General features: G+C 39.8%; 3 protein-coding genes across 9 annotated transcripts in view; 1 reads left to right on the plus strand and 2 right to left on the minus strand.

Annotated features, from left to right (window-relative positions):
• The window catches only part of DTX3L (deltex E3 ubiquitin ligase 3L), a 171987-nt gene that overhangs the window by 74541 nt on the left and 71060 nt on the right, over positions 1–26386 (minus strand). The window lies entirely within an intron of this gene.
• Positions 1–26386, plus strand: part of HSPBAP1 (HSPB1 associated protein 1) — an 89046-nt gene that overhangs the window by 40193 nt on the left and 22467 nt on the right. For 3 of the 5 annotated variants that reach the window (XM_033403368.2, XM_004278568.4, XM_033403369.2), the window contains 3 exons: positions 3028–3111; positions 12874–12984; positions 13112–17006. In XM_033403368.2, the coding sequence (XP_033259259.1) occupies positions 3028–3111; positions 12874–12984; positions 13112–13651 (735 nt within the window). In that variant the 3' untranslated portion in view covers positions 13652–17006. Of the gene's footprint in view, positions 1–3027; positions 3112–12873; positions 12985–13111; positions 17007–26386 lie in introns of those variants that run through there. The other 2 variants (XR_004476125.2, XM_033403364.2) reach the window with 1 other exon arrangement.
• LOC101270558 (protein mono-ADP-ribosyltransferase PARP14) overlaps positions 16568–26386 on the minus strand; it is a 48344-nt gene continuing 38525 nt past the window's right edge. For 2 of the 3 annotated variants that reach the window (XM_049710440.1, XM_004278567.3), the window contains 3 exons: positions 25360–25493; positions 19947–20121; positions 16568–19277 (listed from right to left, as the gene is read on the minus strand). In XM_049710440.1, coding sequence (XP_049566397.1) covers positions 18988–19277; positions 19947–20121; positions 25360–25493 — 599 coding nt within the window. In that variant the 3' untranslated portion in view covers positions 16568–18987. Of the gene's footprint in view, positions 19278–19946; positions 20122–25359; positions 25494–26186; positions 26305–26386 lie in introns of those variants that run through there. The other variant, XR_004476124.2, reaches the window with a different exon arrangement.

Genomic DNA, 26386 nt, shown 5'->3' on the forward strand with positions numbered 1-26386 from the left:
CTGGTGAAGAGGAGAATGGCCTGTGGAGGAAGATCCAAAAACTCAGTTATTTTTATTCAGGTTAAGAGAAGGTGTCAAGGCATGAGTACTTGAACATTTCTGGAACATTTATTCACAATTAATATCTGTTCAACCACGATAAAATCCAGACACACAAACACAGGTTCGAATGCATCCAGTTAGTGGGCCAACAAAGGCAGAATGAACTAAGAACGATTTAGGGTTTTTTGTTTGTTTGTTTTAATTGAAGTATAGTTGATTTACAATATTGTGTTAGTTTTTGGTGTACAGCAAAGTGATTCAATTATATATATTTTTTCAGATTATTTTCCATTATAATTTATTGCAAGATATTGAATATAGTTCCCTGTGCTATATCGTAAATCCTTGTTGCTTATATATTTTATGTATAGTCCTCTGTGTCTGTTAATCCCCCACTCCTAAGTTACCCCTTTCCGCATAACCAAACATAATTGTAAGTTTGTTTTCTATGTCTGTGAGTCTGTTTCTGTTCTGTATATAGATTCATTTGTATCATGTTTTAGATTCCACATATAAGTGATACCATATAATATTTGTTGAGAATGATTTGCTTTTAAGCAAGAATGGATGTTACTTTTGTAACTGACTGTCTCTGAAACATTTCCAAAGGTTTACTACTTAGTGCTGCTAACCATTGGGGAATAGCACCTTTACAACAGTGGCATTTGCTGTCTGATATTTTAGTAACATTTGCAAGGTTTTCTTAGTCTCTCTCTTTTTTTTTTTTTTTTTTTTTTTTTTGCGGTACGCGGGCTTCTCACCGCTGTGGCCTCTCCAGTTGCGGAGCACAGGCTCTGGACGCGCAAGCTCAGCGGCCATGGCTCACGGGCCCAGCCGCTTCGCGGCATGTGGGATCTTCCCGGATCGGGGCACGAACCCGTGTCCCCTGCATCGGCAGGCGGACTCTCAACCACTACGCCACCAGGGAGGCCCTCTTAGTCTCTTAAGGAGACTTTATTCCTTTGATTATCCCTCTGACCTGCCTGTGTTCCTTCTTTTGCTCCCTTCTCACTGGCTCTTCCTGCTTCCTTTACACGCGAGTGCTCTAGCTCAAACGATTTCACCAAGTTTCCGCAACCCATCAGCAGCCATTTCCCATTCACCTATCCCCCCCAGCCCTTGACAACCACTTTTCTGTTTTCTTTCTGTATAGATTTACCTATTCTGGACATTTCACATAAGTGCAGTTGTGCAGTCTGTGGACTTCCGGGTCCGGCTTTTTTCACGTCGCATAATTATCCTCAAGGTTCATCCAGGCTGTAGAATGTTATCAGCACTTCATTCTTTTTTATGGCTGAATATATTCCATTATGTGGATATACATTTTATTTATCCATTAAACAGCTGATAGATATTTGGGTTGTTTCCACCTTTTGGTTATTATGAATAATGCTGCTATAAACATTTGAGTACAAGTTTTTGTATGAGCATATATTTTCAGTTCTCTTGGGTATATACGTAAGGGTGGAATTGCTGAGTCATATGATAACTCTGTGTTTTTTAACTTTTGGGGGAATTGCCAAACTGTTTTCCACAGCAGCTGCACCATTTTACATTCCCACCAGCAATCTATGAGGGTTCTATCTTCACATCCTCACCAACACTTGTTATTTTCCTTTATTATTATTATATTACTACAACTATAGCCATTCTAGTGGGTGTGAAGTGGCTGCTAATTCTTTTTTTCTTCTATTTTAATAGCCAAATTTGAATGAGTATTTCTGTCTCTTGTATCAGTTTTCCTTACATCATGCTGTTTCCTGAATCCACCATAAACTGGCTCTCTCTCTTACCACTTTACTTGAAAGTATACTCTATGATAGGACATTAATGACCTCCTAATGACTAAACCCAGTGGCTGAAGTGGACGTTTTTAGTCCACTTCACTTCACTTTAGTTCTCTTAAAAGGAGGTCTCTTCCCATCTCCACCTTGTCCATAGCAAGTGCCACCATTTTCCTAAATCCGAAGCCCGGAAGCTTCAGATCAGCTCCGTCTGCTGTACTCAGCCTTCCATAGACTCTTGTAATGACTCTGGATAAATACAGTCCTTCTTGATCCTGCCCATTGCTTTTGTTTGCTATATCTTCCTATTTAAATCTTAACATTTAATTTAATAATTGGACCATTGCAAGAATCTCCTGTCCTTCCCAGACTCTCCCACGATGTCACTGTTTTAACCATCCCCCTACTCAGAACTTCTCAGCAACTCAAAATGCCTACAGGATAAAATCCAGATTCTTTATTCTGAACTCAGGGCCCTCCACTGGCCCTAACCTGATCCCCCACTTTATTCCCCTTTACTCCTTCTGCAGTAGTAAGACTGGCCTACTTGCTGTCCCTCGACAGTCCCACCTCCCTTGCCCACTTCTCCGTCCTGGCATGTCCTCATTCTCAGTCCTGGTTCAAATCACACTTCCTCCATCCAGGTTGCCCCTAACCTCCCTAGAAGCATGCCTGCTTCTCCCACCTCTGAAGGTCTCTAGCACCAGTGTCCACTCCTCTGATTTACCACTTACATAATCTATAAATTATATAAGTGGTAAAAAGTGATTTACCACTTTTCTATATATTATTTTTTCATTGGTTAGATTTTAGACTGTGAGAAGGCTGAAACTATGTCCTATGTGTTTACTTCTGCCCTTTCTCAGAACTCATACAACTATTATGTGATGGAAAGGAGGAAAAGTTGCAATCTCAGAATCCTTTACTAAGATTTGGATGCAGACAGAGAAGGTCCAGGATAAAGGAGAGTAGAGACTGGAGAAGCTAGTAATATCCTTTGTAGAACATGCAACTTGTTAATTTAAGAAAAGGAATAAAAGGATTGTAGGGTTTTTTTTCTTGTTTCCCTTTCCTATTACAATCTTAGTATAAATTCATTTGAATTTGTTTTTTTTCCTCAGCAGCTTCATTTAAGATCTGATTCTGACATGAAAATAAAATGTTCTGTTCTTGTGCTAACCATTTTTTGTTTGGTTTTCAGGTTCTGTTTGTCCCCAGACACTGGTGGCATTATGTGGAATCCATTGATCCTGTCACTGTCAGTATAAACTCATGGATTGAGCTGGTATTTTTTTTTTCTAATAAATGTAACCTCCCTGCTTTTAAGATATACAGTGTCTGTCTATAGAACTTGGTGATTAATTTTCACCAACACTCCAGTGTTACTTTGTTTTACTGTTCCATAATTTATGTATTCTGTGCTGTTGATGAATAGTGAGGTTGGAAATAGGATTTTTGTGACACACCATTCTCTTTCTTTCAAGGGCACAAAATGGGCCCTGATGTTGGTGTGCCAGGTCTTCTCCCTTGACCGGTGTTGTTAGGAGAATCATGTTGGGCCTGGCTGGATCTGCCACGTGTGTCCCACGTTGCCAGTCCCATCCCCCACCATCTGGGCTGGAAATACTTGCTTCTTGGTTCAAATACTTGCTTCTTGGTTCAGTGTCCTCATTAATAATTGCAGAATTCTCAGTCCTGACTTACACATTTTCTCAGAGCAGTCTTTCAGTGCTAGGTGTTATCATTTTATTTCTCCCAAAGGCTTTTCCCCTCCAATATGCTGTGCTTAATCCTGGTTGCCTGCTCTACTTGACGATTAGAATGGCTACTCTTATGGCTCAAGTCTGTCTCTTCCACCTGAGGTGTCATTGCATCTTTGTATGCTTTAACCAGAGGCTTTGACTGCACCTGTGCCCTCGTTAACCTGAGGCCTCGAATGCATCTCTGCTCTCCTGTACCCAAAACCTTGATTGCATCTCTCTCCTCTCTTTGGCTGCTGCACCCTCCCCTCACTCAGACTTTTCTTATCCTTAGATAATGGGAAGGGCTTTGGCACAGGGGGAGCATACGGAATATTGTAACAGGAAGCTCTATTGTGTGGCTTAGAAGAGTCGTAACCCTTGGGTGAGAAGTATAATGGGAGATCAATGGACTTACAGTTAGAAATGCTGCTTAGCTGATTGCCTTGCTTGGTATCCCCCTTTCTGCTCCAGTGTTCAGAATGTCCTTCTGAAAAGAAGTTGGTCAATTATAGTACTTAAGTCATTTATTTTCTTTTTCTCAGAGATCACATTTTTATGTTGCCTGTAGTCCAATGTCTGGAATCCTTTAATAATATGTATTTGTCTAGTTTTCCAGTTGTTTATCGTAGGAAAGTAGTTAAGTTACTGTTACTCTATCACAGCCAGAGGTGGACATCTCAGTTGAATCATTTTTGTGCCCATTATCTGAAATATGTTATTAATGTTTACATTTTTTTTAAGATAAGATTTCTTTGTCTCTAAGGGTAGTCAACATACTATTCTTTACTGCATGGTCTTATACATATTAAATAAAAAATACTAGGTGCAGCGCAGAAGGAGAGCCACTGCAGGCCAGCTTCTCCAACTCTGAAGGCACTCCAGGGATTGGAAACCATGAAATCCAAACATCAAAGTGAATGGCTTAATTTGCTATACCTCAACTCATCTTCAAGTGTTAATTAAAATTATCCACAGAAAACTGAATCAAAATTAAAATTAAACACATGCATAGAGAAGCAAGAAGAGCTACAATCCTGCAGCCTGTGGAATGAAAACCGCATTCACAGAAAGACAAAATGAAAAGGCAGAGGGCTATGTACCAGATGAAGGAACAATATAAAACCCCAGAAAAACAACTAAGTGAAGTGGAGATAGGCAACCTTCCAGAAAAAGAATTCAGAATAATGATAGTGAAGATGATCCAGCACCTTGGAAAAAGAATGGAGGCAAAGATTGAGACGATGCAAGAAATGTTTAACAAAGACCTAGAAGAATTAAAGAACAAACAAACAGAGATGAACAATACAATAACTGAAATGAAAAATACACTAGAAGGAATCAATAGCAGAATAGCTGAGGCAGAAGAACAGATAAGTGACCTGGAAGACAGAATGGTGGAATTCACAGCGGGGAACAGAATAAAGAAAAAAAGAATGAAAAGAAATGAAGACAGCCTAAGAGACCTCTGGGACAACATTAAACGCAACAACATTCGCATTATAGGGGTCCCAGAAGGCGAAGAGAGAGAGAAAGGACCCGAGAAAATATTTGAAGAGATTATAGTCAAAAACTTCCCTAACATGGGAAAGGAAATAGCCACCCGAATCCAGGAAGTGCAGAGAGTCCCAGGCAGGATAAACCAAAGGAGAAACACATAGTAATCAAATTGGCAAAAATTAAAGACAGAGAAAAATTACTGAAAGCAGCAAGGGAAAATTGACAAATAACATACAAGGGAACTCCCATAAGGTTAACAGCTGATTTCTCAGCAGAAACTTTACAAGCCAGAAGGGAGTGGCACAATATATTTAAAGTGATGAAAGGAAAGAAGCTACAACCATATTGTAGATTATTCTACCCAGCAAGGATCTCATTCAGAGATCCACGGAGAAAGCAAAAGCTTTGCAGACAAGCAAAAGCTAAGAGAATTCAGCACCACCAAACCAGCTCTACAACAAATGCTAAAGGAACTTCTCTAAGTGGGAAACACAAGAGAAGAAAAGAACCTATAAAAACAAACCCAAAACAATTAAGAAAATGGTAATAGGAACATACATATTGATAACTACCTTAAACGTGAATGGATTAAATGCTCCAACCAAAAGACACAGGCTGGCTGAATGGATACAAAAACAAGACCCATGTATATGCTGTCTACAAGAGACCCACTTCAGATCTAGGGACACATACAGACTGAAAGTGAGGGGATGGAAAAAGATATTCCATTCGAATGGAAATCAAAACAAAGCTTGAGTAGCAATATTCATATCAGATAAAATAGACTTTAAAATAAAGAATGTTACAAGAGACAAGGAAGGACACTCCATAATGATCAAGTGGTCAATCCAAGAAGAAGACATAACAATTATATATGCACCCAACGTAGGAGCACCTCAATACATAGGGCAAATGCTAACAGCTATAAAAGAGGAAATCGACAGTAACACAATAATAGTGGAGGACTTTAACACCTCACTTACACCAATGGACAGATCATCCAGACAGAAAATTAATAAGGAAACAAAAGCTTTAAATGACACAATAGACCAGATAGATTTAATTGATATTTATAGGACATTCCATCCAAAAACAGCAGATTACACTTTCTTCTCAAGTGCACACGGAACATTCTCCAAGATAGATCACATCTTGGGTCACAAATCAAGCCTCAGTAAATTTAAGAAAATTGAAATCATATCAAGCATCTTTTCTGATCACAGCGCTATGAGATTAGAAATAAATTACAGGGAAAAATACGTAAAAAACACAAACACATGGAGGCTAAACAATACATTACTAAATAACCAAGAGATCACTGAAGAAATCAGAAAATACCTAGAGACAAATGACAATGAAAACACGACAGTCCAAAACCTATGGGATGCAGCAAAAGCAGTTCTAAGAGGGAAGTTTATAGCAATACAATCCTACCTCAAGAAGCAAGAAAAATCTCAAATAAACAATCTAACCTTACACCTTAAAGAACTAGAGAAAGAACTACAAACAAAACCCAAAGTTAGTACAAGGGAAGAAATCGTAAAGATCAGAGCAGAAATAAATGAAATAGAAACAAAGAAAACAATAGCAAAGATCAATAAAACTAAAAGCTGGTACTTGGAGAAGAAAAACAAAATTGACAAACCTTTAGCCAGAGTCATCAAGAAAAAGGAGAGGACTCAAATCAATAAAATTAGAAATGAAAAAGGGGAAGTTACAACGGACACCGCAGAAATACAGAGCATCCTAAGAGACTACTACAAGCAACTCTATGCCAATAATATGGACAACCTGGAAGAAATGGACAAATTCGTAGAAAGGTGTAACCTTCCAAGAGTGAACCAGGAAGAAATAGAAACTATGAACAGACCAATCACATGTAATGAAATTGCAACTCTGCTTGAAAATCTTCCAACAAACAAAAGTCCAGGACCAGGTGGCTTCACAGGTGAATTATATCAAACATTTAGAAAAGAGCTAACACCCATCCTTCTCAAACTCTTCCAAAAAATTGCAGAGGAAGGAACTCTCCCAAACTCATTCTGGGAGGCCACCATCACCCTGATACCAAAACCAGACAAAGATACTACAAAAAAAGAAAATTAAAGGGCTTCCCTAGTGGCGCAGTGGTTGAGAGTCAGCCTGCCGATGAAGGGGACATGGGTTCGTGCCCCGGTCCAGGAAGATCCCACATGCCGCGGAGCAGCTAGGCCCGTGAGCCATGGCCCCTGAGCATGCGTGTCTGGAGCCTGTGCTCCGCAACGGGAGAGGCCACAACAGTGAGAGGCCCACGTACCGCAAAAAAAAAAAAGTACTAGCAAACAGAATCCAACAACACATTAAAAGGATCATATACCATGATCAAGTGGGATTTATCCCAGGGATGCAAGGATTCTTCAATATACACAAATCAATCAATGTGATACACCATATTAACAGATTGAAGAATAAAAACCATATGATCATCTCAACAGATGCAGAAAAAGCTTTTGACAAAATGCAACACCCATTTATGATAAAAACTCTCCAGAAAGTGGGCATAGAGGGAACCTACCTCAACATCATAAAGGCCATATACGACAAACCCACAGCAAATATCATTCTCAATGGTGAAAAACTGAAAGCATTTCCTCTAAGATCAGGAACAAGACAAGGATGTCCACTCTCACCACTATTATTCAACATAGTTTTGGAAGTCCTAGCCACGGCAATCACAGAAGAAAAAGAAAGAAAAGGAATACAAATTGGAAAAGAAGAATTCAAGCTGTCACTTTGCAGATGACATGATACTATACATAGAGAATCCTAAAGATGCCACCAGAAAACTACTAGAGCTGATCAATGAATTTGGTAAAATTGCAGGATACAAAATTAATGCACAGAAATCTCTTGCATTCCTATACACTAACAATGAAAGATCAGAAAGAGAAATTAATGAAACAATCCCATTCACCATTGCAACAAAAAGAATAAAATACCTAGGAATAAACCTACCTAAGGAGGTAAAAGACCTGTACTCAGAAAACTGTAAGACACTGATGAAAGAAATCAAAGATGACACAAACAGATGGAGAGATACACCATGTTCTTGGATTGGAAGAATCAATATTGTGAAAATGACTATACTACACAAAGCAATCTACAGATTCAATGCAATCCCTATCAAATTACCAATGGCATTTTTTACAGAACTAGAACAACAAATCTTAAAATTTGTATGGAGGGCTTCCCTGGTGACGCAGTGGTTGAGAGTCCGCCTGCCGATGCAGGGGACACAGGTTCATGCCCCAGTCCGGGAAGATACCACATGCCGCGGAGTGGCTGGGCCTGTGCGCCATGGCCACTGAGCCTGCGCGTCCGGAGCCTGTGCTCCACAATGGGAGAGGCCACAATGGTGAGAGGCCCACGTACCGCAAAAAAAAAAAAAAAGAAAAAAAAAATTTGTGTGGAGACACAAAAGACCCCAAATAGCCAAAGCAGTCTTGAGGGAAAGATACAGAGCTGGAGGAATCAGACTCCCTGACTTCAGACTATACTACAAAGCTACAGTAATCAAGAAAATATGGTACTGGCACAAAAACAGAAATATAGATCAATGGAACAGGATAGAAAGCCCAGAGATAAACCCACTTATCTATGGTCAACTAATCTATGAGAAAGGAGGCAAGGATACACAATGGAGAAAAGACAGTCTCTTCAATAAGTAGTGCTGGGAAAACTGGACAGCTACATGTAAAAGAATGAAATTAGAATACTCCCTAACACCATACACAGAAATAAACTCCAAATGGATTAAAGACCTAATTTAAGACCAGATACTATAAAACTCTTAGAGGAGAACATAGGCAGAACACTCTTTGACATAAATCACAGCAAGATCTTTTTTGACCCACCTCCTAGAGTAATGGAAATAAAAACAAAAATAAACAAATGGGAACTAATGAAACTTAAAAGCTTTGCACAGCAAAGGAAACTATAAACAATACAAAAAGACAACCTTTAGAATGGGAGAAAATATTTGCAAACGAATCAACAAAGGATTAATCTCCAAAATATATAACAGCTCATGTAGCTCAATGGTAAATAAACAAACAACCCAATCATGGGCAGAAGACCTAAATAGACTTTTCTCCAAAGAAGACGTACAGATGGCCAAGAGGCATATGAAAAGCTGCTCAACATTACTAATTATTAGAGAAATGCAAATCAAAACTACAATGAGGTATCACCTCACACCAGTTAGAATGGGCATCATCAGAAAATCTACAAATAACAAATGCTGGAGAGGGTGTGGAGAAAAGCGAACCCTCTTACACTGTTGGTGGGAATGTAAATTGATACAGCCACTATGGAGAACAGTATGGAGGTTCCTTAAAAAACTAAAAATAGAACTACCATATGACCCAGTAATCCCACTACAGGGCATATACCCAGAGAAAAACATAATTCATAAAGACATATGCACCCCAATGTTCATTGCAGCACTATTTACAATAGCCAGATCATGGAAGCAACCTAAATGCCCATCAACTGACAAATGGATAAAGAAGATGTGGTACATATATACAATAGAATATTACTCAGCCATAAAACAGAATGAAATTGGGTCACTTGTAGAGACGTGGATGGACCTAGAGACTGTCATACAGAGTGAAGTAAGTCAGAAAGGGAAAAACAAATATTGTATATTAATGCATATATGTGAAATCTAGAAACATGGTACAGATGAACCAGTTTGCAAGGCAGAAATAGAGACACAGATATAGAGAACAAACGTATGGACACCAAGGGGGGAAAGCAGGCGGGTGGAGAGTGAGGGGATGAATTGGGAGATGGGGATTGACATATATACACTAATATGTTTCAGATAGATAACTAATAAGAAACTGCTGTATAAAATAAACCTTTAAAAATACTATACATGAAAAAAAAGAAAGAAAGAAATTCTGCTTGCAGCATGCTGTATTGGAATCAGAGCAAATATCAAGGTAGAATGCATGGAGTTCACTTCCACTCCCAGGAGTTCACTTCCATTCCCAGTGCCAAAGTCACGTCTACAATAGCCTTACAGATGCTTTGCCTCCCAAGATAGCTCATTCCATCGTGGAGCTGTCACCTGCCTGCTTGTAACCATACCCATTACTTCTAAAACTATACAGAATTTTTTTTTTCTGTTTTAACTATTTGAAGCGGACACTTTTTATGGCTGGCGTCTTTCATTCAGCATAATGTTTTCAAGAATCATCCATGTAGTAGCATGTATCAGTACTTCATTCCTTTTTTTTATGGCTAAAAAATTTTTTATTGTACAGATATACCACATTTTGTTTATCCACTAATCAAGTGATGGACGTTTGGGTTGTGTCTACTTTTGGTTATTATGAATAATGCTACTGTTCACATTCGTGTACAAGTTTTTGTGTGGATGTATGCTTTCATTTCTCTCGGTATGTACCTAGGAGTGGAGTTGCTGGGTCATATGGTACACCAGCCAAGGCAGGCCGGCAGGCTGGGAATTCAGACAAGAGTTAAAGTTGCAGTCTGTAGTCCAAAATCTGTAGAACAGTCTGGCAGGCTGGAAACTCACTCAGGATTTCTGTTGCAATCTTGAGGCAGAATCTCTTCTCCAGAAAACCTTAAATTTTACTCCTATGGCCTTCAACTGATTGGATGAGGTCCACCCACGTTATTGAGGATAATCTCCTTTTACCTAAAGTCAGCTGATTATAAATGTTAATCGCATCTACGAAACACCTTCACGGCGACATCTAGACTAGTGTTTGACTAGGCAGTTGGTCACCATAGCCTAGCCAAGTTGACTTATAAAATTAACCGTCTGGTAACTCTACATTTAAACTTTGGGGAATTGCCAGGCTGTTTTTCAAAGCAGCTGTACTGTTTACATTCCCACCAGCAATTTGTGAAGATTCTGATTTCTTCATATCCTCACCAACACTTGTCGTTATCTGGCTTATTATAGCCTTCCTAGTGTGAAGTGGTATCTCATCCTGGGGATTTGCCTTTATTTTATTAATTTAATATTATGTTTCTAAGATTCATCTGTGTTGTCACACGTAGCTGGTCATTCATTTTCACCATGATATAATATCCTCTTGTGTTAATATACTACAATTTGATTCATTTTTCTGTTGATGGATAATTGGGTTGTTTCCAATTTCTTTTGCTTTTATAAATAGAATATTCTTTTACACATGTGCAAGAGTTTCTCTAGAGAATATGTATATCTGTATATATCTAGGAGTGGAGTTGCTGGTCTATAGGGTACACAATACTCAAGTTTATAAAATAATGCCTACATGTTTTTCCACCATCAACAAGATTTCTGTCAAGCACATTTCTCCACCATTTGGAATTATCAGACCCTCTTTTGCCAGTTTCATGGGTTTCTTGATTTGCATTTCCCTGATTATGAATGAAGCTAAGCGTATTTTCTTGTGTTTTTAACCTTATAATTGTTCTTTTTTTGACATGTTTGTCTTCATGTCTTTTGCCCATTTTTAAAAAATTAGGTCATTTGTCTTATTGATGTGTGCAGATTCTTTATATATTCTGCATATTCATCTCCTATCACTTATATATGTTACAGACATCTGGCTTGTCTTTTCCTTTATGGTATCTTTTGATGAACGAAACTATTGATTTTAATGTAATTTATCACTAGGAATTCCCTGGCAGTCCAGTGGTTAGGACTCTTCACTTTCATTGCCGAGGGCCTGGGTTCAATCCCTGGTTGGGGAACCAATATCCCACAAGCCACACAGCGTGGCCAAAAAAAAAGATTGCCAAAAAAAGAAAAATTTTTTTTTTTTTTTTTTTTTTTGCGGTACGCGGGCCTCTCCCGTTGCAGAGCACAGGCTCCAGACGCACAGGCTCAGCGGCCATGGCTCACAGGCCCAGCGGCTCCGCGGCATGTGGGATCCTCCCGGACCGGGGCACGAACTCGCGTCCCCTGCATCGGCAGGCAGACGCTCAACCACTGCGCCACCAGGGAAGCCCAAAAATTTTACATATATATACACATATATATATAATGTAATTTATCATTAATACCATAGTTTATACTTATTGTCTCTTTAAAAAGACATATTTAGATATTTAGTCATCTCATTATTGTGGCCAAGAATGTTTATTATAATTATTTCCCGTTCCTCAAGAAATTAGCTTATCAAAATGATCCTCTATAGCAGGGGTCCCCAACCCCCGGGCCGCGGACCGATACTGGTCCACGGCCTATTAGTAACCAGGCTGCACAGCAGAAGGTGAGCAGCGGGCAAGCGAGCAAAACTTCATCTGCCGCTCCCCATTGATCCCCATTGCTTGCATTACCGCCTGAACCATTGCTCATGTTACTGCCTGAACCAATCCACCCCCCACATCCCGTGGAAAAACTGTCTTCCGTGAAACCGGTCCTTGTGCCAAAAAGGTTGGGGACCACTGTTCTACAGGGATTATTCCTTTGTATGTAATACTCTTTTTTTTTAAACTTTAAACATGTCAGAGAATGGAAAATATTGGGAAAAAAACCACAAGGTGGTTCATACTTAAGGTCTATGTCTTATAGATAGGATACACACTTAAATTTGCTTGGTGAAATATTCTAAAACTCTTCTAGATGGCAGAGGAGAGTGAATACATAAAAATTGTGGTCTGCCAACAACATATTCCTTCGGTAACAAATCTTATGTTAATGAGAGAACAGAACACACAATTAAGAGACTCTACTCTGTTTTAAGCAATGAGACACAGAGACAAATGAAAAAATGTGTCTTTTTTTAACCTTGATTTAGGAAGAGGACCACCAAGCCCGGGTAGAAGAGGCAATCACCCGCATGCTTGTGTGTGCCCTGAAAACTGCAGAGAATCCACATGATACGAGAGCTTGGTTAAACCCAACTGAGGTAGGTCCCTTCTGGTTTTCATCATGGCAGTTAGTATCCTGTGATAAACCAATCCCGGCTGGAACATTTGTTTTCCAATTTATGTAAGTGCCTATAACCATTTTAAAGAGTTTTTCTTTTTCCTTAGGTTGAGGAAACATCCCATGAAGTCAATTGTCGCTACTTAAATGGAGCCGTTTCTGCTTTTTTTGATCATTATGGAACATCTAAGGTAGTAGAAACCCAAGCGCTGAGCACAGACGGAGAGGACGTGATAAAGGAAGAATTAAATGTGCACAACCACGTGGAGGTAGCACAAACTAGTAGCCACAGCTTAACCTTGGGAACAGTAAAACAGGAGGCAGCAAGTCCCTTTGGTCCTGATCTGGTTCCTGTGATACCGGGTTCCCAAGAACCACCCTCAGAAAGAGGAGGCATGTTTGAAAGTGATGGTGAAGACTTTGTTGGCAAAAATGGAAAACGCTTTGGAAAATTGCATTATACCAAGAGACAACGAATGATGAGTGAAAGTGAGAATGCAGTTGTGGAACAAATTGCTTCAAATAGTACTGTGGCCCCTTCCCAAACATTCATTTCTACAGATGACGTGCTGGATTGCTTGGTGAATCCACAGGTAACCAGGATAGTGGCACAACTTTTGATTCAAGGAAGAAGTTTGCGACTCTAATAGAAAATAACTTTTTCAGTAATACTTTAAGACTATTTTTAAAATAATATAGTTTTAAAATAAAAGATGAAATGGCAAAAGGGCAATTTGCATATGCTTATAAATGTCCTGTTCTCACCTAATTAACATTTTAGTCTCTTGCCACCTTCTTGCATACACGTTGCTCTTTGGACAACCTGGCTCTTTGTTATTGGTAGGCCTCTTTCTTCAGTGCCTTTGCCTTTCCTTTCCTATCTCATCAGCCTGTCTCAAATGTAAGCCCCTAGTGTTCTCACCAAGAAATAGGGTTCCATCAGCAGGGGTTACCTGCTGCTTGTTTTTGTAAATAAGGTTGTATTGGAACACAGCCATGCCATTCATTTACATATTGTCTGTGGTGGCTTTAGGGTTACGGTGGCAGAGTTGAGTGGTGACAGAGGCAGTATGGCTCGAAAAGCTGAAAATATTTTAAAAGTTTGCTAACTCCTGATCTAATGCATCCATTGGGTGAATTCTAGCTTTTGGGGAGGTAGGGGTGCAGTTGTTAATTTCAGTAGATATCATGGATTCTTTGTCATAAGATGGTGTGGGAAGATTTATGATTGTTTTAAGTTCTTGATCTCTTAATTCAAATGCAGGTTGAAGTCTAGCCTTGATCTGAAGTGATCACATTTCTCAAATCCGTAGAATTCTCACTGGTTAACCCCTGTAATCCAGAGCAGAATACCAATCAGGAGAAAAGTAGGTGGGGGCCCAATAAGAGGCCTCCTTGTGTAAGGAACTGGGACATCTAGGAACACCAGCCCTGGAATAAAAAGGACCAAATGCTACTGACTCCTGAAACTAACTAAAAGCTTGGCTTAGTGAACTTGATCCCACTCTCATTACATTTGCAATATGTGGGGTAATTATTATCATTACCGTCTAAGTAAGAATTTAAAAATTATAAAAACATATTGAACTCAGTAACCATTCAAAACAGAAAAGATACACAAAGTCACCTTTTAAGAAGAATTGACTACTGGCCCCATCCTTCTCAGGTCAAATTGATGGTATCAGTAAATCCCAAGAGAGTACGTACTTTCTGGGAAAAAGGAGGAAGGGAAATGAACATGCCCAGGAAAAGAAGCGTCTGAAAAAAGACCCTTCTGTAGCACTTACCACCATCTGACTACTATATATTTGCCTATTTATTTGATTACTATCTCCCCCAATGAGAATGTCACTGCATGAAGGTTTGGACTTTGTTTTGATTATTGTATATTTGCAGAGTCTTGATCAGTGCCCAGCACATGGTAGGTGCTGCTTAAATATTTGAGTGGATTTTTTAAAAAGGAGACCTTGTTGGCCGATACTCCTTCAGAAACACTGGGGCAGAGGATGTTGTGGCTAAAGGTGAGATGTCTGTTACCTGTAGTAGGTATATCCCTATCGCAGAAATAGACATTTGTCTTCAGCTATATATTTTTTTTACACCTGCCCTCACTGAGAGCTCCCCCATACCCTCCTTCACACAGAATTCCCTCCCCCGCTCCCTCCCCCAGGGTTCCCTCACCCGCTCCCTCCCAGATATTTTATTATATTTGCTACTACTTGGACCAGTGTTTTTCAAGTTGTAGATTGTGACCCATTAACAAGTCATAAAATCAATTTAGTGGGTGAGACCAGCATTTTTTTTTTAATGGAGCAGGATACGTAATTTCAGTTAATTCAATAGTAAATATATTATTTTGTGAAACTGTCCAGGAAAAATTTCTTTCAGAGTAAATATACTTCATAAATCTTTTCAGTTATATCTGTGTGTGTACTGGGCCTGATATAAAATGTATTTCTTAGTGTCAGAAAGGTTTGAAAGCTGTTCTGAGGGCAAAGTATTGATTTCAGTTAGAGGTAATAGTTTCTGGCATGCAGAGACCTGGGTAGAGAGTTAAGACATTGATATGAATGCATTCGAAATGTAAATGGGTGTTGGGAGATAATTTCCTAATTTTGTAGAGATAGAGATTATGACACGGCAAGAGATCCTGGCTATCTGCAACTGGGGAGTGTGGGAAGGAGAAAAGACAGTCAAAGGGAGAGATGGTCAGCCACCAAGTAGGGTCCCATTTCATCCTGCATTTCTCAGAAGAGCCTGCCCGAATGAGTGAACTCAATTATTAAATAAATATTAATACTTTGACCCTCCAGGGGTTAGAGGGATTGAAGTGTTACACCTAAAGTTACAGTATCCACGTATAAGCAGGGTGATCTATCCGGAAGGCAAAGTAGCTAGGGCCCCTGAGCTTTTAGGGTCTACAGAAATGTTTTAGTTTCTTTAAAAATAAAAAAAAGAATATTACCTAGTTTCGATTACCTTCATGTTTATACCAGTGCAGTAGCGAAGTATCATGTTTAATACTTTTCATGGAGTAAGGGGCCTACAAAGGCAAAATTGCCTGGGGCCCATGAAAGTCCTAAGCAGCTCTGGGTATCAGGGATATCAGAATCATTTGAGGGGCTTGCTGAAGATGCAGATGTCTGGGTACCACTCTAGAGCTATAGAATTTGCCTCCTTTGGGATGGGCCAGATTTTGCAGTCTCAGCAAGCACCTGAAGTGCTTCAAATAGCAAAGAAGTTTAAGAATCTCTGGCCCTGGAGTAGACCACCAAGACCTAACACAGGCTCAAAGTGGGCGTGTTTTAGCAGGGGCTACTTCTTGGGGTCAATCCGCCCTTCAGATTTACTGAACTAAAGCTGTACTGTGCCCTTCCTGTAATTTTCAGCTGAATGCTATTGATACTGTGAGGATACCTTGATGCTGTCATGTTTAGTTGTGGTCTTTTATCAGCAGTGGCCTGTGTTTATCATCACGCTCTCCTGTATTTGCCCTAAAGGATAAAGATGTTTAACCACCAAATAACATTCTCCAAGCATTTTATTCAAAAAGGAGGAAATACTTATTTTAAAAAATTTTTATTGAAGTATAGTTGATGTATATTATATGTTGCATGTGTACAGTACAGTGATTCACAATTTTTAAAGGTTGTACTCCATTTACAGTTATTATAAAATATTGGCCATGTTCCCTGTGTTGTATGACATATTTCTTTAGACTGAGGGTAACTATAACATTACAGACTGAATCATCATACTTGGTGCAATACACCCTGATATTCATCCTTGCCTAAGTTAACCAAACCACTGGAGAACAAGAACAAATTAGAGAGCACGTCTCTCCTTTTTTATTTCTTACATTCATTGTCAAGCCCAAGTTCAGATGCCAGTGGCTGGGAAGCTACTCCTAAGCAATAAGAAGTCTTTGCCAATCCACTTAAAAAACAGCAACAGGAAGAAAAATTTCAAGACATCTGTGTTTAATGAAGCAGCAACTATGGCCCCCTCAACCTCCTTTTCTTGAAGTGCAGGCATTGCTCCCTGGGGCCAAGAAAGGGTGCCTTTATCCTCCCGGTGACCCCTAGCGTCCAAGTTCATCATCTGTCCTGGCTCCCCATGGGCATAGCTCTGGCCTCTTGGCCTATAGAGCTTCAAATGAAGAGACTCTACAATGAAAACCAAAGCCAGAAGGGACAAGGCCAAGGAAATATGAGGATAATTCACAGATTGTCTGAGATATTCCTGAATCAGTAACATTAATCTAGAAGCCATGTTCTATAGTGGGAAGAGCAAGGGGCTTGATGACACAGAGACCCAGATTCAGTTGCTGGCTCTGAGGCCTGTTACCCAGGCGACTTAAGGCAAGGAAGCTTCTTGTGTTCTGAGCATCAGTTTCCTCAGCTTTAAAACGGGGGTATAATTCTTACCTCACAGGAGTGTTTGGGGGGAGAAAATAAATACTGTTATGTGAAAGCACCTCTTATAGTACCTGGTTAATGGAGGCACTCAATAAACAGTTTTAGAATCTGAAATTTACCTGAGGAAGTTAAAAAAGAAACTTTCCATTACTATCCTACAGCTACTGAGTCAGCAAATTAGTAATATGACTGCTTAATTCCTTTGGTTTATTTATGCACAAGGCTTTAAAATCATCAAAAGCCAGGCTGCCAAGGAAAATGTGCTATTTAATACCCTTAGATTCATTTAATCTTAACAGAGTAGAAGGGGTTCATACTGAAAATACAGCAGGCATTATCCCTTTTTTCCACTGGGCAGAACTAAGACCATGAATAAAAGTTATAAAAAGGCAGATTTGGGTTCAACTTTAGAAAGGACCAATTGGAAACAGGGCTGCTGCACTGCACAACTCCATGGGATACAGCTCACCTAGTCCCCAAGCTAGACCACAGCCCCCTGGACTGTGCAGGACGTGGCTGCACTGCAGTCCCAGAGCCCTGACCAGAGCTGTCCCACATGTCCATAGGCTGCTTTGTGAAAAAGCTCCCTGCCATGGAATCTCATCAATTTGAGGCAAAGTGACAATAAGTCAAGGGTGTTGAAGAGATGGTTCCCACTTTGGTTAGGAGTCTGACAGGGCTTCTTCATTCTTAAGTGGTTTATGAAACACTTATGCAGCATCTATTGTACATCAGGCACAGACCGCAGCCCAGGGATAAAGAAAATTAGACGCCATCCCTGCACCCAGGGAAGACAGCAGCCCCACCCACTTAGTAATACTGTGCTCCCCACAGCAGTATGGAGTCCTGACATGATACCAGCTGTCTCTCAGTGGCAGCTGAAGTTATATCACTGTGTCCTCTGCCTTTAAGATTAATGTTATTCTTATATGTGGAATCTAGAAAAATGGTACAGATGAACCTATCTTCAGGGCAGGAATAGAGATGAAGACGTAAAGAACGGACGTGTGGACGTGGAGGGGGATGTGGGGGTGGGATGAACTGGGAGATTGGGATTGACATGTATACATTACCAGTGTAAAATAGATGGCTAGTGGGTACCTGCTGTATAGCACAGGGAGCTCAGCTCAGTGCTCTGTGGTGACCTAGATGGGTGGGGTGGCGGGGGGAGGGGAGATCCAAGAGGGAGGGGATGTATGTATACACATAGCTGATTCACTTGGTTGTACAGCAGAGACGAACACAACATTGTAAAGCAACTATACCCCAACTAAAAAAAAAAAGATTAATGTTATACTTTCCTTCCTGGAAATAAACACCTGTACGTCTACAGATGTGATATCCATGGTTGAGGACACACAGTTGTAACTCTCGGTTATCCAATTAAATTCTCAAATTCTCAAGAGAGGTTCATTCCAGTTTTGAAAGAGAGGCTGGAGAATGTCTGATTTCAGTGACAAGGGTCCTCTGATCTTAGAAAAAGCTGTTAAGAGAAAAAAAACCTACAGCTTGCTTTACAGTTAGCTATGTATAGATGAGTATCTTCTGCAAAGGATACCAAAATGTTAATATCTAAAAGTAATGAGGTACTCTGGGTAAGCCTGGTAGTCATAAAATACCACAAATAAATTTGGATTTTGCATACAATCTGTGACAGTGTCATATGAGTCAGTAGGATTTTGGGGGTCCCTTAGAGGAGGCACAATTAATGACTTGTTTCCAACTGTGTAGGATCCAGTGAGTACTCGCACATAATACATACGCTTCTTCCCATTTGCGTCCGGTCTGGAGTATGTATCACTGGCAGAATAATGGGCACTGACAGCGAAATAGGTTCCCTTTCCGTATGCCGTAGCTGTGAAGAGAAAAACAAAACATCTTTAAGGATTTCAATTTAGTCTATAATTTGACATGTTGACCCAATATGTCAAATAATGTTAAAATAATGTTCAGTTCTCTCTAAAGCTTCTTTTAAATTTTTTGTGTGTGTTTTTTATTCTTTTTTTTTTTTTTTTTGGTTATGTTGGGTCTTCGTTGCTGCGTGCAGGCTTCCTCTAGTTGAGGCGAGCGGGGGCTACTCTTTGTTGTGGTGCGCGGGCTTCTCATTGCAGTGGCTTCTCTTGTTGCGGAGCATGGGCTCTAGGCACACAGGCTTCAGTAGTTGTGGCACGTGGGCTCTAGAGCGCAGGCTCAGTAGTTGTGGCGCACGGGCTTAGTTGCTCTGTGGCATGTGGGATCTTCCTGGACCAGGGCTCGAACCCGTGTCCCCTGCATTGGCAGGCGGATTCTTAACCACTGTGCCACCAGGGAAGTCCCTGGTTTTTTATTCTTAAAAATCATTCCCCCACCCTGAAGGGCCAGTCAGTCCCTTCAGGATGAAATATAGTGAGTCTAACCTAAAACTTTGGCTGTAACATGGCCCCCAACAATGAGAGAACACACCACCATCCATACTGTCCCCAGCCAGCTTGGGTTCTCATGGCTGACACCTCATTTGAAGCAGCCAGATTACTTGCGTCCTTACCATTCTTTCCAGCATAACTGCGGTTAAAGCCTTTTCCGTTCACAAGTGTCACTGAGTCGGCATCTGTCCCATGGAAGAGCAGCTTCTCATTTATTAATTGGCCATTTTTGGCGTCCATGTTGTTTTTCTTTGTCTGGTAGTGTTTCCAGAGCTCTGGATTCTGGATCCTCTCAATCTGCAAATCAATAAGGAAAAATTTGCTGTCAGTGCCAAGAGCCCTTGGCAAGATACAACAGATGAAACACGACCATTATGTCTCATAAGTATATACAAATTACAAAAAACAGCAAATTCAATGCCAGATGGCAAATTTCTACATTCAGAAGTCTTTTTAGATCCAGAGTTTCACAGAAACAGGCCTTGGTAAGAACGTTAATTTAATTTTAAACATCTTTTATGTACCACATGAGAGCAGACAGTGTTTAGGATCTTAAGTCCTCATTATTTGAACTTGGCTGACCAAAGCCTCTTCAACTCCTAACTGCTCCTGTTGCCATCTACCTCACTATGTCACTTTGTCTCTCTCCTCCAGTGAGAGAGTATTCTAATAGTGGGAGAAGCACTAGTGTCTAGGCAAGAAGGAAATTAATTAGTGAAAATTAATCTCTGGTCCAGTTGGAAGAGTGGGGCATGAATCCTGGTGGGAGGGGATCTGGTTATAGACCAAAGTGGCCATGCTTTGACCATACTCTTTGGTCTCCAGGGCTGTGGTGGAAACTCCTTGGGTCTTGGGTTGCAGATCAGTTTCTACACTCCCCTAATCACCAGGTGGTGGCAGTTTCATAAGGTTGACTTGGGAAAGAGTGAAGGGTGGGTAAGGGAGGCAAGGACCCTCATGGACAGGCACAAGGTGAAGGTTCCATGTGGTCAGAATCTTCCAGTCCAGGGAACTCTCGAGTCTGACACTATTATTACCTGCCTTTATTGGGTTCTTCTTCTTCTTTTTTTTTTTTTCAGTTTTGGGTTTCCCATTTTTAATTAAGATACAATGAATACACCTTAATACAATTAAGTTTGCAGGCTTCTCTGGTGGCACAGTGGTTAAGAATCCACCTGCCAATTCAGGGGATGTGGGTTCGAGCCCTGGTCAGGGAAGATCCCACATGCCGCATGCACCACAACTACTGAGCCTGCGCTCTAGAGCCCACGAGCCACAACTACCGAGCCCTTGTGCCACAACTATTGAAGCCCGGGCACCTAGAGCCCGTGCTCTGCAACAGGAGAAGCCACCACAATGAGAAGCCCATGCACCGCAACAAAGAGTAGCCCCCGCTTGCCACAACTAGAGAAAGCCCACGTGCAGCAACGAAGACCCAGTGCAGCCAAAAATAAATAAAATTAATTAATTTAAAAAAAAGATAACAGTTTGCCCTCTAGTTCCAAGTCTCAGCATTATCATGTATTTTGTTGATCCAATTTATAATCTTAAATTTTATTTTTCCTTTTACCTACAACTGAGTTTCTAATCTTCAAACTACTTCCAATTTATTTCTATTTACTTTAAATCTTATTTATTTTACTCATTTTTAAAAGCCTTAAAATTTTATTCACACCGAGTTTTGAAACCATTCTTAATTTCTTAGTCCTTTTATTCTTGTTTCTCACCCTTTTTTAGTGTATATGCTGAAGTGAGCACAAACCCTTTTAAAATTTAATAACCACACAAAGAAAATTATTTCAAGTAATTTTGAACACAGTAATCTGAGTCTGTTTTCCTAGTAGGATAAATTCTAAGCTTTACTTAGTAGGCTTATTTTAGCAGCAGGCTCTGGCTATGATAGACTACTTGTATCAGACCAAACTTCTTGCCAACAACTACTAGAAGAGCTAGTGGGGAAAAAAGTCTGTTTGAAGGCAACAAGGATTTGAGCCAAGTTCCTGGAGAGAAGGGAAGTGCAGAGTGAAACAAAGTCAGAAGATAACAGAGTAACTTCTTCAAAGTGCTTAAAGAAAATGACTACCAATTCAGAATTTTGTACCCAGCAAAAATATCCTTCAAAGAATGAGGGTGAAATAAATTTTCAGACAAACTGAGAGAATTCATCACTACCAGACCTGCACTAGAAGAAATACTAAAGCCAGAGGAAAATGACCCCAGATGAGGCACAGAAATACAAGAAGGACTGAAAAGTAGTGGGATGAAAGGGTAAATATGTATATAAAATTATATACATATTATATATACACACACACACATATCTGAGTCACTTTGCTGTATACCAGAAACTAACACAGTATTGTAAATCAACAATAGTTCAATAAAAGTAAATAAATAAATAAAGCTTCTTTGATGCCTCACCTACAAAATATATTCTTGCAAAAAAATATTCATCTGAATTTACCCAAGCCTTTCAACCTAACTCCAAGCTCACCATAAATAAAGCGGATAGAGGAATAAATTAAATGACACCATGGGCAATCAGACAAATCTAGAATCTGTAAAACTGCTTGGATTCTTAAAAAATCTAGGTGAGACAGAGCCAGAATGTGGAACATTCTACAATACAACTAGCTTAAACTCTCCTAAAATTTCAATATCATGAAATATAATGTTTAAAAATGCAGGAGTACTGTTTTATATCAGAAGAGATGAAGGAGACACAATGACAAAATGCAATGTGTGAGTCCAGATTGGGGGCAGGGATTGGGAGGAAGTTATAAGAAAGCTGTTTAGAGCAACAGTGATTTGAATATTGACCTTCTATTGGATATTATTATAAAGGATAATGATATTTGTGTTATTTAAGAGAATGTTTCTATTCTTAGGATACATATGCTATAATATTTAGGAGTGTCATGATATCTGCAACTTACTTTCAATTGTTTCAGGAAAAACAGAGTGAGGGGAAAAAAAGCAAATGTTACAAAATTGTTGAATCTAGGTGGAAGTTCATGGGTGTTAAAAAATCGTCGTCACAAGACATGACAGTCATGAAGGATGATAGACCACCCATTTCTCATGTTAGCGCTTTTGCACTACTAGACACCTCCACAGAGGTGCCTTAAGTACAGCCTAGCTCTGCTGTTACTGGTGTCATAGACTGGGATTTCACATAAGATTTTATTTGAAAAAAGGGTTCCACTACAAAAGGGTAGTGAAGTCATTTCTCTGGTGAAGGTCTGCCAACACATGGTAAGACTCCAGGGCCCAGTGCAGACATTTCTGGTCAACTGGGTGGTCCTGCTCAATTTGGACTTGACATCTCATCACAGTGTGCCAGTCAGCCACTCCCAGAGGACTGTAATTGGTATCTTTAATGAAACTTATTGTCTCAGAACCAGACCATGAAAGAGCTGCGTACTTGAATTACATTTTCTTGGTACCACATATAATTGTTTTGCTCAACATACAGGGATCTATCTACTTGGCAAGGTTATTTATTGTTCCAGTTTTATTAAGATATAGTTTACGTTCATATAGCACTGTATAAGTTTAAGATGTACAGCATAGTGGTTTGACTTACATATATCATGAAAAGATCATCGTAAGTCCAGTGAACATCCATCATCTCATATAGATAGAAAATTAAAGAAATTTTTTCCTTGTGATGAGAACTCCCAGGATCCACTCTCCCAACAACTTCACACATAATATAGTGTATGAAAGCACTGTTGATTATATTTATCATGTTGTACATTACATCCCCAGTACTCATTTATCTTATAACTGCAAGTTTGTACCTTTTGCCTACCTTTCACCCAGTTCCCTCTCCCTATACCCCCTGTCTCTGGTAACCACAAATCTGATCTCTTTTTCTATGAGTTTGTTTATTTTTGAAGTATAACTGACCTACAACACTGCTAGTTCCTGTTACACAGCATAGCGATTCAATACCTCCATATATTTCAAAATGATCACCAAGATAAGCCCAGCCATGATCAGTCACCATACAAAGATATGATACAATTATTGACTATATTACCCACACTGCACATTTCATACCTGTGACTCAGCAATCTCTCTAACCTATTCCTCTCCTTCCTACATTGAGGGATTAAAAACAAATGGTATAAAATTTGATACTGAATTTACTGTGAGGATGATTCTGAAGATGTTCTCTAGTACTTATTCACAGGAGAACTCTTTCAGGAGTCAGTCTCAGTATTGTGAAAAACTGTTGAGTCTCCTGATCAAATGCTTTGCTCTTTGATTTATGGACATTATGAATCTTATAGCTGAGTGTTTACTTCTTTACTTTGTCTACTAGGCAGATCAAGGACAAATTTGAGGGCCTCCTCTAGTAACTATCTAGGACGTCATGTTATGTATTTTTGTGAACTAACAATACCTCTGTAATTATCTTAATTTCCCTGCCCTACTTTTCTTTTTGTCCATATTTATGTTATCTGAAGGTATATCTTTGTAGTACGCTTCAAATCTTTTTTGAATTATTATGTAATAATAATAATATATGTATTATTAAGTACATGAATAAACAGAGTGGTGGCAGTACAAATAGGGAATAAGAGAAAATTTGCAAAGAAAGACAATGCAGGCCTTACTGGCAGACTTGTTATTACAGATGAAGGGAAGGTACTCAAAGATCTCTAGCTTTACTCAGAAAGTGGTGGAACCAAAGACAGAAAGCAGGAAGGAAGGGGAAATGATGAGATGAGTTAGATTTTAGGGAAATTGATTTAGCAGACAGATATTCAAGTGGAGACTTTTTTAGGCCACTTGGGAACTCAAGTTCTAGAACTTGAGTCAAAGATCCAGGTCGGTGATGTTGATTTGAGAGCTATCAACACTGAAATAATAGCTGCAGCCAAGAAGAGTAAAAACGTTCCCTGGTGAACTGCAGAGACAATACCAAAATATAAATCCTGTGGGTTACCTAGGATTAGGGGTTTAGAGGAAGAACAGATGCCAGTGAAAATGAAAGGAACATTAGTTAAAGAAGGAGAAGAAAGCATCAAAATAATACTGTCCTAGAAGTCAAGGGAGAAAAATAATTTCAAAAAGGAAACTTTCTAAATTAATGTTTAAAAGCAGAAGATGCCAAAATAAGGGAAATGAACAGGGAAAGGACCACTGGATTATCAAGGAAGCAAGGAGCAGAAGCACATAATCCTGATCTGATGTGCTAGTTATCAACTCCAACTTTGCTAGTTATCAACTCCAACTGTGGAGCCATATCTAGGAGTTATTATTAGCTTGCTTCACAAAGTAAACATATATCTTTATTATTCTAATATATTACAATCTAATATATTGTAATAACTGACACAAGAATTTCAATGTCTCAGTAATCATAGTGACATGAGTAGAATCTAGAATTTAAAAACTAATTGCCGTAAAATATTTCTAATTCTGGGTAAAAATGTGATAGGAAGTGAATGAAAGTGTATTTATCCAGGACGATGATACCTCTATCTCCACCGTGTAGAAACTCCATGTCAGCGGAAGGCTTACCTTCTCTATGATGAGGTGTGCACAGGTCTCATTAAACTTGCTTGCCACAGTTTTGTATTCTGAATTATCAGGCTGTAGCTCAACCACACAGACTTTCTGCTGCTTCATATCACTCCAGTATAAGGGGATCTCAACTGCAAAGTAGACATTTGAAAACCCCCTCGCACCTAGAAAGGCTCATCCGCATAGTCCACATTCCTGGTATGCTTTGAAAAACTGAGTATCATTTGTGCTCTTGTTTTACAATCTCCTAATTCAAGGTGTTCAAGAAGCCCCTTATCTTTCTAGAAGAATGTTTTCAAAATGTGGACCACAGATAACCCGCCTCAGAACCAACTATAACACTTGCTTAAAAAAAAAACTCAGGGCTTCCCTGGTGGCGCAGTGGTTGAGAGTCCGCCTGCCGACGCAGGGGACGCGGGTTCGTGCCCCGGTCCAGGAAGATCCCACATGCCGCGGAGCGGATGGGCCCGTGCGCCATGGCCGCTGAGCCTGCGCGTCCGGAGCCTGTGCTCCGCAACGGGGGAGGCCACAGCAGTGAGAGGCCCGTGTACCGCAAAAAAAAAAACAAAAACAAAAAACTTCACAGATCTACCGAATCAAAATCTCTGAGGGTGGAACCTGGGTACCTGCATCTTAACAAGTTTGATCATGCTCAGATTTGAGAACTATCGGTGTAATGTAACTCAGCTGCATATTCTGTTCAGTCTCTAATCTGTCATAATTTAATAATTTTACATATAATATAAATGATTTCCCTACAATGTTTTCAATAAATAGTCATTAATGTTTTGCTTACAAATGCATGGCTTTTTGCCAGAACTCACCACAACCACCAGGCCTTCCACATCTATTCTTTCATTATTCTTCACAGCATCCTTAACAGTTGGGTGGGTGGGAGGTTTTGCTACATGGCAGGTTGTGGTGACAGCTCTGTCTCCCCGTCTGCTAAACAGAATACTGTATTTGACTTGTCATTTCCCCAGGGTTGCTCAGAGTCTGAGGAATTCGTTCACATTGATCTCTC

The sequence above is a fragment of the Orcinus orca genome, chromosome 5 (assembly GCF_937001465.1).
Source record: "Orcinus orca chromosome 5, mOrcOrc1.1, whole genome shotgun sequence".
NCBI classification, from domain to species: domain Eukaryota; kingdom Metazoa; phylum Chordata; class Mammalia; order Artiodactyla; family Delphinidae; genus Orcinus; species Orcinus orca.